Source organism: Haplochromis burtoni, unplaced genomic scaffold (assembly GCF_018398535.1).
Source record: "Haplochromis burtoni strain Fernald_Lab_line unplaced genomic scaffold, NCSU_Asbu1 Contig_14, whole genome shotgun sequence".
Taxonomy (NCBI): domain Eukaryota; kingdom Metazoa; phylum Chordata; class Actinopteri; order Cichliformes; family Cichlidae; genus Haplochromis; species Haplochromis burtoni.
Genome location: NW_024582375.1, coordinates 3541962 through 3556902, shown reverse-complemented (window position 1 = coordinate 3556902; position 14941 = coordinate 3541962). Strand labels below are relative to the sequence as shown.

At 42.2% G+C, this 14941-nt stretch overlaps 1 protein-coding gene across 4 annotated transcripts in view; it reads left to right on the top strand.

Annotated features, from left to right (window-relative positions):
- The window catches only part of gramd4a (GRAM domain containing 4a), a 50189-nt gene that overhangs the window by 5746 nt on the left and 29502 nt on the right, over nt 1-14941 (top strand). For 3 of the 4 annotated variants that reach the window (XM_042217864.1, XM_042217861.1, XM_005915705.3), the window contains 2 exons: nt 5127-5340; nt 11567-11687. In XM_042217864.1, the coding sequence (XP_042073798.1) occupies nt 5127-5340; nt 11567-11687 (335 nt within the window). Of the gene's footprint in view, nt 1-5126; nt 5341-9355; nt 11366-11566; nt 11688-14941 lie in introns of those variants that run through there. The other variant, XM_042217868.1, reaches the window with a different exon arrangement.

Here is a 14941-nt window from a genome sequence, read left to right as displayed (position 1 = left end):
GTGTGCCTTATGTAGGAATTCTGGTTGTGTTTATTGACCTCGAAATGATTATATGTACACGGCGCTCGAAAATCTGTCAAATGTTTTGGTACGACTTTGCTAAGCTACGAAGCTGCACCGCTTGATGGATTGTCGGAGTTTTCCGGCTATCGTAGGCAGGAGGCCTCTGCTCTCGCCTCCTTCCCCTAACCCCCAATTGGTCGCAGATGGCTGCCCCTCCCTAAGCTTGATTCTGGTGGAGGTTTCTTCCTGTTTAAAAGGGAGTTTGTCTTTCCCACTGTCGCCAAGTGCTTGCTAGGGGTTTGTCTGGTTATTGGAGTTTTCTCTGTATTATTGTAAGGTCTTTACCTTACAGCATTAAGCCCCTGGAGACTCCTGTTGTCGTTGTGATTTGGTGCTATATAAATAAAACTTAACTGAGTGCTTTTGAGATGTGTAAAATGTCAGTTTTAGTTTTAGTTTCACCTCCATGGGAAACCACAAGTTGCAGAAATAACTCTTGAGTAAGTCGACCAAAGGGCATAAGACTGCCTGCAAAAGCATGACCATGTCTGGCTGTTGTAGCGAGCGTGACCCACATGACCACGAGTAACTTCAGGCTATTAAGGTCATTAGCAGGCGATATCCCAAGAAGACACAGACATGTATACACACACACAAAGTGTATTATGCCTTAATACACCAGGCTTGTAAAGCTCCTCACCCTTAACTAAGGCATACAATAATAAACCATTTCAGCCATTGTAATTTTGTTTTATGTGCATATGTGTGTTTGCGCATCTCTCTGCTGCTCTGTTGTTTGGTTTTATGACAGCACCAGGCTCTCTCCCCTGGCTGGTGTGTTCACGGTGACTTATGATTAGGTAAAGGTGGGCCGAGGTGTCTTTGTGTTTGTACATAGCCGAGCAAATGACTCATGAGGGCTGTTTGTGTGTATACCCACAGTAACAGTCGCAGCGATCAGACCTTGAGCTAAAGCCCCTTCCTCCTCCTCCTCCACTTCTTCCTCCTCCTCCTTCTGTCCTCTCTTTTCATCTTTTTATCCTCCTATTTAAGCTGCTGTGGTTGAGGCTGCTCCTGGACCAGAGAAAGAGAACCTTTTAAAAAGGAAATAAGTAAACAGGAGGTAGCCTGAAGAACACTCCGGTGAAAGGAGGCAAAGAATAGCATGGGAACACGCAATGTGCGCTTGAATAGGAGTTTGCCTTGAGACTGAATGCTGCGTCATTCGCTGACATTTTTCTGACTGAAAATGTCAGTTTCTGGGGTTGTATCCAAATGTGCCTCTATTTTCTTTTCCAGCAGGCACTATTGATTGTGTTGTATTATAGGTAATCAACAGCCTGGTTGAGCTGACTATAGGGACCGTCTGAGCTGATCCACCGAGCATGCTGTGAGTGGATTTGGGTGGTTACTGCGAGAACAGATTCTAGCGTGACAGGTGTCTAGGCAAGTGGAGGGAAGTGTTTATTAACCTGCCACTCAGCAGGTTTCCATTCACCCCTTGGAGGGGCGCGGGGATAAACCCACCAGTCACGTTTGTAATTTCCACTGACATGTGCCCATGTGGCCTGTTTCTTGTCTTTAATTCACTGCTAGACTTGCTGCCTCAGTGCCAGTCTAATTGTCATTTGTTTGATTACGTCTTTGCCTTGTCTTATTTCCTCTTAGACACGAGGAGTGATGTGTAGTCTAGTCTGTTAGTGCGGCTCTCCACTGAAGTGTTTAGACTTTTATGAAGTTTGTGCTTCAATCTAATGAGCTTCAAACGAGTCCCCTTTATGCGGGCTCAGAGGAGTTACCCACTGTAGCAAATTATAATTCCTAACACGCTGTTTAAAGGCCTTTGAATGTTCTTCATAATGGCAGGTCTGATCAATTTGTTGCTTGTGCAGGGATCGGCTGCTGAGGATTGATGAAATAAGAGTTTTTACAGTATTTGCAATAAGACAGAAGTGATTCAATCTTTAGGCGTAACAAACAAATGGGGAGTTAATAAGAAAAGCAGGTTGGTAGCTAAGGCTGCCTCTCCTGAGCTCTTATAAAAGGAGTAAGAAAGTTGGACTAGTCTATCACAGCCATGTTTATTATATATTCTGGGGGTCTGTGCTCAGCTGCAAAAACTGATCGGGGTTTCCACCGACAATAAGGGATTTTTTTTTCTTTTTAAATATTTATTTTTAAGAGGCTTTCCTTAGGGATGCACCGGTGTTTATTTCTTTTTTTTTCTAGCTCTAATATGATAACGATAGCTTAGCTTCAGGTGTCTGCCAAAAAGAACAACTAAAATGTAATATAATAATCAATAAATCCAAATATATCAGTTTACTTAATTAATATTGATAAGATGCAGGTGAAGAGCTGAGCATATTGAGACGTTGCAGAGCAGGTGCACTAAAAGCTTTGGGTGAGAGCGACAGAATGAAGCTGTCTGATCGTGTCTTTGATGTTAACTGACACAGTTTGTGCACGCCACAATGTTAATGTTAGACTGTTAGTGGTTGTGGTTACATACTTTCATACCTTTCATTATCTCGTAACTATAACAGTTTTATTTATATAACAGATTTTATTAGATGAAAACAAAATGTGCTTAACATAGAAAATGAAGAAACTTTAAAAAACTGCGTAGGTTTACGTTGCTTTAAGGCAGTGAAAACAGCAAAACGGAATAAAACAAAACAGCAAAACTTATTAATTGTAGGCCTGTGTGGTTTTGAGTCTGTTTTTGAATGCGAACACAGATGTAATTGATCTCGAGTGAGCAGGTTGGTTGTTCCAGAGAACAGGACCACATTAACTGAAAGCACCTTCAGCAAACTTGGATATGATTCTGGGTATAGTTAAAGATCTGAACCTGATGACCTGAGAGGTCTGACTGGATTGTAGGCAATCATAAGGTTGTTTACCGTGCTGATAGGAAATGTTAGTGTAGCCATAAAAAAAATCCTGTTTGTTAAAGGACAGTTGATCCAGCTGTCTACTTGATTACAGGAGTAATTGAAGCTGTTGAGGTAAATGGTAAATAGCCTGTATTTGTATAGTGCTTTACTAGTCCCTAAGGACCCCAAAGCGCTTTACACATCCAGTCATCCACCCATTCACACACTGGTGATGGCAGCTACATTGTAGCCACAGCCACCCTGGGGCGCAATGACAGAGGCGAGGCTGGCGGACACTGGCGCCACCGGGCCCTCTGACCACCACCAGTAGGCAACGGGTGAAGTGTCTTGCCCAAGGACACAACGACCGAGACTGTCGGAGCCGGGGCTCGAACCGGCAACCTTCTGATTATAAGACAAACTGCCAACTCTTGAGCCAGGATTGCCCACATGTCTCCATGTGTCTCACTAAACGTGTCATCATCATCCATAGGTTTCATTTTTTTATAAGTCAGCAACAGATGTGCTAAAGTTAGCTGCAGGTCCTAATTTAGCTTTCAGCCTATTGGATACAGTCCACTCTTCAGCTTTTGACATTTTGTTTTTGAGTAGGTGTACTGATTATTTTAGTGTGAATCAGTACTCGTTAGTACCAACATAACTCGTTGATAGTACAGAGTGTGGTACCCATCCATAGTGTTGTCATGTTTCTGTTGTCCTGTTAGGATTTAAATTAGACACATGCTGTTGCTTACACTAGTTAACAATGCGGAGCTACAGTGGGCTAAAGTTTGTCCAAGTCCAAAGTTATACTATCCCAATCTTTGCACCATTTTTTACCTTTTACCATTCGTTTTGATATCTGTCCCTTACATTCACTTGTTAGGCTGCGGTAGGCTAGATCCTTGTTCGCAGCCAGCAGGCCAAACAGCTTTTTCTGGAAGAAACACTGAGTGCGTGATAGTTGCAGTGAGTCACAGCTAGAGCCTGGCCAGGATAACAGTCAGTTGATAATATTGCAGCACATGTAGCCAAGTAACGTGTTCATCTGAAGTGGCCAGTTAGATTGTGAAATGCATTGCTGGAAAACGAATAAAAATGAACCCACGATTCGTTCTTTTCAGTGACATTTATATTCGTGCATTCCTTAAACGCCTGTGTCGGCACTGGTCTCAAGAATTCGCGATCTGCCGGACTGTGCTCGCTACAGTTGGTCAAATCACCTTTAGTTAGCGCTTCTCTGTCACGCGCCATAAAGGAACAGGAAGCTAGAAACAACATAAAGCTGAAAGAAATGTGTTGGTTTTGCTAATTGAGATCAAAACACTACAATAACACAACATTTTATATTTTTATTAATATTTCTATTTTCTGTCTATTAGTCATTTCATACACGGACCAGTTTAGAAACGATGAGTCCTGATCACATACTTCTGGATGGCACTATTGATGTGAAACAGCAGCCTTGACAGCACTGTGATGTGTTTGCCAGAAACAGTTTAGCACCTGTTGTGCTTTGAAGCTGGTTCCTGTTAAACTATCATGACCTGTTTCGCACATTGCTGGTAGATGACTTTGTAAATCCTGTCTGTATTTCGTTACTTTCATAAGGGTCAAGTTTACTGCAGTGGATGATGACTCAAACAGCCCCCACTTGTCTTCATTAGATGTCAACCCTTGACACGAAAACGCAACCATTAAGCCTTTAACAGCCTCCCACAGTCCCTCTCGACCAGCACCACCTTTCCAGCTATTGATGTGAATTAAATCTGCTGTTTGCTGGAGGAGTGACAGGATACGGTGGCCCCATATTCCTGTGTAGACTAAAAAGAGGAGGAAAATCCAAACACTGGCAAATTTGGAGCCTGAACATGCAGTCCAAGACTGTAGTATGTGTTGGTATGTGAGAAAATGGATCAAGCAAAGCCTTACAGGAAGAGAAGCGTGACACGTTACATTTCTTAGATTTAAGATTAAGGTTATGTTACAATCAGTGAATATTTTTTAACTAATAATTGAATCTCTTCCTCTGTATGTGCATCAAATTAATTCAGTAAAATATAAACCAAACTATTCGGTAAACAATAATCTGTATATAACGATGAAGAAAAGCATGTTTACATGAACTGCAGTGGGTCTGTGAGTTTTGTAAACAACAGGGGAGTAAAGACATTGTTTTCCGATCAGCGCTAATGACTCGTCCTTTACTGCCTGTTCAGCAGCCCGTGTATTTTGCGCCCGCAGGGTTGCCGTCCGCCATGTTAAGGTAAAGCCCAGGTGTGCGGTGTTGACCATGCTAAAGCGCCTGGACAAGATCCGCTTCCGAGGCCCCAGGACGAGAGACGAATTCCCGGATCTGGCCGAGTCGCCACCTGCCTCCGACAACGAATGTAGCGACGACATGCAGCTGAAGCCGAGAGCAGCTCTGCGTGACACAGAGGACGTCCTGCGAGAACCCGTGAGTGCTCATCATTTTGTTTTCTTCTTTTGTGTTTGTTTGGTTTTTTTGTCCTGTGATGGAAAGGTAAACACACATGGGAGGATTTAGGGTTTTGTTTTTTTTTGTTTTTTGGGGGTTGTTTTGTGACTCATCCATTAGTCCTTCTAAAAAGGGTGTGATGCTAAATCACTGAAGTTGGTGTTTCTTCAACAGAAAAAAGGGGGGAGACAAGCAGGGGATTTTGCTTTACCTTTATCATGCTGGTTTGAATTTCTTCTCCAGTTTAAGGAGCGCTGCAGCTGAAAAACAAAACCATGTTGCTCTTTTTAAAAGTCCCCTTCTTTCTGCTTATCTGAAGAGGAACAAAAAAGGGAGGGCTCATCATGAAAAGAAAAATGGAGGAGATGGCAGCAGTGAGGTTTTTCTAATAGTGGACATAAGATATAGATAGCCATCAGCATGAGTCAAGAGCCTAAATACTGGAAGCATTTGTGAGAAGTAGAGAATGAAAAATGGTTTAAGCGGGGAAAGTGATGGAGGAGGCGAGAGGACAGGAAGTTGGCCTCAGAAGATTGGACTCCAAGATGTCTAGAGGGGAGGGCATGGACAAGACCCAGAGGAAACTGTAAGAAGACTAAACTTTGTGACAAAATAAAAAACACCATGTTTTCTGATATTTCTTCCCCCCACGCTGGATGCTGTTCTGAAATCTGAAGCTTTCTTCTGCCCTCAGTGGTGACTAAAAACGGCAGGATTGTCGTCATTGCCGTGCAATGATAGATAATTAAATGCACCAGATTAGTCACTTGATTGTATCATTTCCTGAATAAATGCTCAGGAGATCTCTGTCCCCTTTCATTGTTTTTTTTTTTTCTGTCTTCTTCTGTGTCTCTGTTCAGAGAGAGACTTTAGGTAACTGTTGCTCATGAGGCCTTTCTTTGAGTTTTCCTGCACAAACTTGCACGCATCAAATGAGTGATCTAGCCGTGAATTCCCTTTTGAGCATACTTTATAGGCATGTGCAACGTGTCTGTATTTTCATGTGTTTGTTTTCACATGTGCACCTGTGAGCTAGGATATAATTTTTCTGTCTTTGCTCTGGTGTTTGCCTGTGTGCATATCAGCCCACTGAGAAGGCATCACCCACATTACAGCACTGATGACTCACACTCTGAAGCCCTAAAATAGACCAAGCTTGCTCTCATCCCTGCTGGGATGCACACATGAGGCATGCACTTTCTCCCACATTCCCTTGTGTATCTTATAGCCTAAACGGCATGGTGGATATCTCACCTTTAGTCCACAGTACCCTTAAGAGGTCCTTATTGTCACACTGGAGCCCACCCTGGTGGCACCACTGATGTGTGCTTTTTACCCTTCAGGATTGGGTCATATGGCCTAAGTGGAAACCTAATTTCATTGCCTCATCTGTTTAAAAAGAGCGTGCCCTTGGGTTGCTGAATATATACACCGATACTTCTTGACAAACTAGCTTGTGTCATCCATATTAAATAGACAGGATGTCATTGGGCAGACGAGCGCGTGCGACCCCACCGGCCTCACTTTACCTGCTGGATCAGGCAGCTTGATCACCGCAAATGTTGGACTTTCAGTGTAGCCATTATCTATTGTAATGGTCTCTTTCAGCCAAGGCAATGACCAAAATGTAATGTTAATATTCAAATGTGAAAAACTAGACCTGAATTATGTATTCCTGCCATTACGTAGCACGTTTTCTCTCATTCTGAAGCAGGATATTGTGGTTATAAAGAAATAACCAAACTAATGAAGCATTGCTTCTGCCGCCAGCCATGCGGAGCATTAATCACCTAAAAAGGACTGACTATAACAAGTCACCCCATGAATTAAAACGAGCTCTACAAATTGAATCAATTGTACTGCCTTAAAATACTAAAAGTACCCAATAGGAATAATGTAAAAATCTAATTATAAATGTATTTATTAAGCACATTAAATGACCAAAGTGCTGAAAAAAGGCACAGTCGATAAAATAAACAAGTGAATAGATTTGAAATAAGTAAAGTACATGCTAGCAGGTGCTAAAAGTGTACAGTTGTAGTTGAAAAAGGCACAGGAGACACAGTGTGCAACTCGGTGTCAGAGGCCAATGAAGAAAAATGAGTTTTGTGGGTAGTTTTAGGACAAAATAGAAGGAGCAGGTTTGACAAAGAGGGCAAATGTGTCCTGGAGAAAATGTCTCGCAAGTTTAAATTTAGACGCGGGACCATCCGAGCAGCTAAGTGTCAGCTGATTGGATCTCCATTTGTAGACATCAATATATTCAAATGTCTCCATTTCCTCCAGCTGCATGTGTGCATTTTAATTAGATGCATTTGTTCCTTTTAAGTTTTACATATTGTCATGCATTTAAAATACTTGACCAGCTGTTAGCGCTGAACAGCTTCGAACCTGCCATTCAATGCCAAAGCATGTACTCACTAGACATGAGTACTTGAGCCTGTAATGATACCATCAGGATTTAAACTCAAGACTCTTATTTCTCTCTGTTTTTCATATTAAGGTCCAAAGATCAGTTTTGTAAAGGCAGAAAAATCCAAAAGAGTTGAGCTCTGGGTTACAGTCATCCTTTTGAAATGTCAACAGTAGCCAAACCTGATTTATATACTTTGTAAACACTACAGAATACAACCGAGTGGGTTTAAATTTGTCATGTATGAGGAGCTGTGAGCACCCTTTAAGATGTTGCTGTGGCAAGCGGTGTCTTTTTTTAGTATACCTTCTAAGTTGTATATTTTTAATCAGTTTTATTGGATTTTAAAGTGACTTTTCAAGAAACACCTCAGATACCTGAGCCATTTTTTAGAAATCACATGGTTAACAGCAAATCTGCTTGGGAAGGGGGGAGGGTGGGTAGTTTCACTGGTAGAAAAACAAAAGTGAAAGTGAGAAGAGGCACAAATAATACTTGTGTGGCTATCTTTGCAGCTGCATGTTCGTTAACAAGTGCTGCTATACTTGCATGTGCCTGCTATTGTCTATTGTGTTTTTTTTTTGTTTTTTTTTGCTGCTGCCCAAATACATTTGTTAATTGTTTTTCATTAGAATTGACAGATCAAAAAGTACCTCCAGCGGCCCGCTTGACCGCTGCTCTGTCAGACACAAAGAAGGTCTCTATTGATGTGCTCAGAAGCAGAGCAAAGCTTTGAAGTCTTCCTCTCTTATTATCACCTTCATCTGCGAGGCTCTCTTCTAGCCTCCTGAGAGAGTTAAAAATCAGGAGTAGAGTGAAGTCGGCACGTGAGATCCCAGGAGCTGCTCTCTTCTCAAATGACTCTGAATCGGGGAGGACTGGACATTTTCAGGGCGACTTGTCTCGTTACCTGAGGACTCCAGCGCAGGAGCCCAGCCCCTACATTAAAGCGCTAAGAGTAGCCTGCCTCACAGTGTAGGAGAGCACTTAGCAGCTGGTCGAATCTCTCCTCTGTACAAGAAAGCTGTTGCTAACCAGGACATCTCTGCATTTGTCTTGTTCTGATGATATTCTCCTAGAGGCTAGAAGAAAATGGAAACGGAGGTGCTGTCAGACAGGAAGTGTTTGCATCGGCAGAGTTTAGCAGAGTAAGTCAGTCATAACTTGACATTTTAACCTGACTTGATTTAGACTTTCAAGTTTTTCTCTTTAAGGTTGGCAACAAACCCAACTTCTAGTCACGAGCAGGCATAAAGTCTGTACAGCAGGTATCACTAAAAGAAAATGGATCGAGTTATATATCGATTTTTAAAAGCCGGCCTTCGAACAGGAAGGGCTGAAAGAGATATTGAGGAAGTGATTGAGAGGTATCAGTTTTTGCAGGATTTTGAAGCAGCTGTCAATTCATGTTGGGCTTCTAGCCAACAGCTGGCAGCATCATCTCTTTCCAGGCTTTAAACAAGTAAAAGCAGCTGAATACTCCCCAAAAACATCATCATTATTACTATTATTATTATTATTATTATTATGTATACTTTTTAGGAGCTGACTACTGTTAGTCTCCCCCCCCCATTTTTCTACACCTCACTTTCTTAAAAAAAATTAAAAATACTGTGATCAGAACAATTACATATTTATATCCTGGTGTTTGTGGATGGAGGGGGCCGGTATAATCATGAAGCCTGTAAAATAAGTGAAGTGAGAAATGGCTAATGTGAAGCAGAGAGGTGCAGAAACTACTGAGAGTTGTGGCTCAATAAACAGGACCGTCTGTGAAGAGCTAAAGAGCTCCTGGATGAAGTGGGTTAAATCTGCTCCTTGACTCAGATCACCCACACAGTTATCCAGTCACAGACAAAAAAGGTGCAAATCATGGAGACGCGAAGAAACCAGTTTCTTGAATCTTGCAGGAGTGCACAATGGCAGCACATTTTTAAAACTCAGAGGTTTATGAAGGTGCTTTATATTGTAAGGTAAGAATCCTACAGTAATACTGCAAAAACCCACAAAATTAGAACAATGAGTAAAGGACAGTGGGAAGGAAAAACTCCCTTTTAACAGGAAGAAACCTCTGGCAGAACCGGGCTCAGGCAGGGCCGGCGGACGTGACTGGCTAAGGTGTGATGACTAAGCAGCAATAAGAAAAATTCAATTCAATTTTAGTCAGTTGAAGCTGATCACTATTCATAGCAGAAATCACTCAACAGTTGGATTTAAAATTAAAAATCTGGGTGGAGTAAATGAGTTCAACAACATCTCTTAGCTTCTGTTTTATACCAGACAGACTGGATTAATATTGCATTTCAAATAGATTCCAGGGCGTGACCTTATGCAGTCTTTTGCTGAGGTTGCAGATAAATGGTTGAAGGCTGAGTGGGTGTGATGCAAAGTACAAGTTGATCTTTATATAGCAACCTTGTTGCTTGGAGAATTTCATTAGATGGAGGTGTTTCCTGTGATTTGCATACTTGTCACAGTTATATCTGTTCAGTTTTCTCAGCGTGCATTCTCAGAAGAGATTGAGAGTTTCTCTTTTTTTCCCAAACGGAGGGTTTCCTAAACTCGCATCACATGCTCATTAAAAGGAGAGAGGGGGAACACAATAATTAATTAGCCGATATTTGTCCAGGGTGACGTCAGCGTTTGACCTACTTTTGATAACCAGGACATTATGAGTGTGAGCGGACGCCTGCTTTAAGCATCAGAGGCGTGTATAAGTGATGCGTCCTCGTAGGACATAAAACAAAGCCGCCAAAATCCAAACTAAAGAGAATCGTTGCTCGCAATGCAGCAAAAAAACATCTGTTTGCCCCTCTGTCCTCTCCTCACATTTCCTCCTCATCTTTCTCTTTCATGCCTCTTTTTTGGCTCTCTTTCATCCTGCTGTCTTCATTTACTTCTCTTTCACTCAACATCCCTCTTCTTCTTCGTGACACACTTCCAGGAGAGCCTCTCATTTGTTTTCTTTGAAGTGCTTCTGTATTCAGGGACGCGCTATCCATCGCGGCGTCGCTGTCTCACCAGCCTTCGGTGTCGTTAGACTTTGGCTCTCTCCCAAAGCACTTTTTTTTTTAGGTCACCATCAGTTTTGTGCTACTGCGTCCTCTGTCTCCCTTGCTTGAGATGTTGCAGTCTGTCTATGCAGGCACATGCAAGCCTCACCGGTTGCTGTCAGGGAGAAGCTGCTGCAGTGTGTGTGCGTTAGTGTATGCGTCTGTTGTGTGGCGAGAGTCTCTTAAAGGACCCCCGCTATAGTCGAGCAGCGATGCTCAACCTGCAGTGCTCATCATGCACTAGCACAGCCGTCTCTCTCATCCTGTCCTCCTCCTTCATCACCCGCTCTCCCCTTTTTTTCCTTACCCTTCTCATCCCGCTCCCTTCTCTCTCTCACACACAGTCATCATCTCTCAGTCGTTGCCATACATTTCGTCCACCTACTCTCCCTGTGTGTCAGGGTTGTATCCCTCAGTCATTGCTGTTTGAGTCATCAGTGTTGCTGTAGTCAGAAGAGGTGGGGGGGTTCTCCTCTTTTTCGCCTTCCTCCTGCTATCTCGCTCCTGCTGGACTCGAACCAGGAGAGGAAACATTGGTGTGAGTCACTGCACCAAGCTAATCTGTGTGTATTCGATCATATGGGATCTCCCTGCTTGTGCTCTCGTGTGGATTTTGTGTCGCGTGCATGGAAATAAGAATTCAAATCTGATTTTCTTTGTTGTTTCTCTGTTTTTGTTTGTGTTTGCCTGCGTGCCTGTGTATGTATGCATGAATGAATGTGTGTGTCTGTGTGCACAGGCTGGTTCGGGGTCTCCCACTATGGCTGCAGCCATACAGGACTTCCAGAGGTCAGAGTCAGAGCGGCTCAACGAAGTCAAGGGTCATTTGGAAATTGCCTTATTGGAGAAACATTTCCTACGTGAGTATGCACACACTGCACTTTTCTGGGCATTTATTTTCCAACTAAATGATTGCTTAAGCTGCTTTTATTTACTGAAACTTTATTTGTGCTGCTTGCACTTAAAGCTGAGAAAAATCCAGTTTTTGAGGTGCCAGTGTAGGTATCAGCCAATCAAATATGTTTATTCAAATGCTCCAGTCTGCCTGTTAAGCCAAAAAATCTCATGCATTTATTCAGAAAGAGCAAAGTGGCTGTCTGTTATAGTTCAGCATCAAAATGGAGAAGTTGATCACTGAAGTGGCTAATCAGCCTGTTCTAAATGAACGCATTTCCTAACAGGCAGCTAACTTGGCTGATAACTTTTAATTGAAGCTCAGCTACCTTGCTTTGTGATGGTTGGTTACTGTTGCTATGGTAGTCGCACCAGCAAAAATAGCCACACAAACATCCGTAACACCCACCATCGAGCATATCTGAGTCCTGCCTCAGATTTTCTGAATTACCCAGAACTAGCGATGCAGCAGTTCAGTCGTTTCACTTCAGGTCTTATTTGATCTTATTTGTGCTTGTTAAGCATCTTTACAGTCGTTTACCGCCACACTAGTTTCTTCTTATTTGCTCTGCGTGTACCTTTTCACGTGAGGAGTGGATCTAACGATGAGAATGTTACTAGAGTTGACTCTGACTAAATAAAAGCGTCCCGATGACACAGAGAGGAGGACAAAGCAGCATCAGAGGAGGAACTTTTCATTCGTGCCATCTCATTTAAACCACAGTCTGTGGTTAGGTCACAGACTAGTGTGGAGCAGCTGGTGCACTGCTGCTGACACGTGGCACACGCAGACCAACAAAAAGTGGCTAAAGACACCAGCACCTTCGATTTGCCCGTTGTCAGCGATAGTTGATGTAGCTTTTTGAGTGACAATTTGGCCGATTGGGTCCAAATGTCGGAGCTGTCCCATCCCATTCCCATTGTTTTATAGAAAACTTCATATTTGGCGAGACGATTGCAGCTGTAAGAGAACAAGTGAAAATGTCTGTTGCATTGTGTTGCACTGGTGATTTGGTGTTGTAGAGATATCGCCTCATGAATTCATCCGTTTCTTATCTAAATGGCCTTTTTTGTTTGTTTTTGGTGTGTTTGTACGGCAAATGTAGCAGGCAGCCTCTTATGCTGAAGAGATGGTTTTTGGTGTAAAGAGTCTAAGAACTCGTGCTGGCACTTAGTGATGTCTTATCATGCAACTCGACACAGAAATGTGCTAGTCGTGTTGTAGGAGAGATTTTAGAAGTGATACATGTTTCTTATTAAGAAGAATCACACATGTTGTAAGTTCTTGCAAAGTGACAAACGTAATCTGTGTCATCTTGTGATCTCACTGAATTTGCGGTTTAACTGTCTGAGACTGCAGTCGGCTTGGTTTTATGCATTGCTCGCGGTTGTTGTGCACAACGTTGTTATGTTGGGCTGCCAATCTGTTAGATTCAAGAAATGCTAATGAGTTGCTCAATTTAGAAGCTGAAATAGAAGCTCCTATCTGATAAGCAGTACTTGGTTTTACCAGAGGCTGTGTGCCATGGTGACAGAGGCCACACCCATTGTCTCATACCCAAATGGAACAGATGATTGCTTTATCAGTGTTTTGTGTGATTGCTTGATATACATGGCTTTTTGTCTGTGTCTGTTTTCATTTTGTCCTTTCTGCTGCCTCATTGGAGACTGAAAATGATCAGATCCAGCAAGGTCAGAGTTTTGTTGGAACATTTCCCTCGGGGGGTTTGAGAAGAGGTCTAAACAGGGTACTTTCCAATCCTGCAAACACATGGTTTATCCAGAGGACATCTCCCAGTTGTTGTCTCAGACACTGAAAGCAATGTAATGCTTGTATGTTAGTTTTTTTTTTTTGTTTTTTTTAAACAGTATTACAGTAGATCGTCATCAGTGTTGTCAATGACAGAAAATACTAAAATTTTGCTCTCATTAATGTGAAAGAAGTGATGAAATACTCAAATCCAGGCATTCTGTCATGTCATCATCGGGTTAGCTTAGCTCTCTGTAAGGAAGCCTTTCTCCAGTTTCTCAAAAGCAAGTTGAAGGGGAAACAAATACGAACACAATACTGAACAACCTAGTGTGACTGTGTAATCTATGCTAGAATTGACAGTAACAAAGGCAGTATCATCTTGTTTTGGTAGCTGTATGTTAGCAACCCTGAAATTATACTGGAAACATGATGGAACAAGCAGCTGCTGCACTAGTGTTAATCAATTGTCCATGCTACACCAGAGAGGCAGCCTGGGAGGAGACATTACAAAGTGCTAGTGAACCCAGTAACCCTGGAAAGCGTTTTATGTTTTTGGACCTTATATAAACTCGCTCGATGTGCTTTCAAAAAGATTTCAATCCTTCCATCCATCGGTTTTCTTCACTGCTTATACAGTTCAGGGTCATGGGAGGATAGAAATTATTGTAGCTATCAAAGGATAGATGGCCATTGAAACTCACATTCACATTGTTGATTTTTAGCTCATACATCTGTCTGACCATGTGCCTGTTCACAATTCACAAGAATCACTGATATCAGCCTAAAGGCAAGACCAAGAGTCAAAAAACTACTTGTCACATACTATTTTTTTTTTATATGTGCAATGATTGATAATGTGCTAACACGATGACTTTATAAGGGTTATAATTATAGCTACTTGAAGCAGATTTTCAACAATTAATCAATTAATCTGTGGATTTTTGTTTTGTAAAGACAAGCGCCATTTTAGTTTTAGTGTTTCAACTGACTGCATGACATTTGCATTCAAAGTGTGCAGTCCTTCCTGTGCTAGGTGCTGCAGCCCACCAAAATGTTGCACCCACCTGTAGGTCTACCTGTAGCCAGGACCTAATTTGTCCTTAATTAATCTTAACAAACTCCATTTGCTTATGAAAGTCATTATGACTTCCACACAGCATCCAATAACAAAACTGTGCTCAGTGTAGATTCAGGGTATCTTTGCAGTTGTCATCACTGATAAAAGTAGTGGGAAAGTAGCAGATTTTTCTGTAAACGTTTAGTGATTTATGAAGAGGCAGGGAAACGGGGGCAAAGCAGGTTAAGTCGGGGTGAGGGGACTGGACGGTGCTTTTCTGTTACAGGCTTGTCTAACCTGGTTGGTGTGCAGTATGCAGTTGCTGTACCTTTACAACAACCTTGTTGCCGGTGCTCTGTAATGGACTGTCAGGTCTCCGCCCGCCCTCTTTACCTTTTCTATTAGCAAGT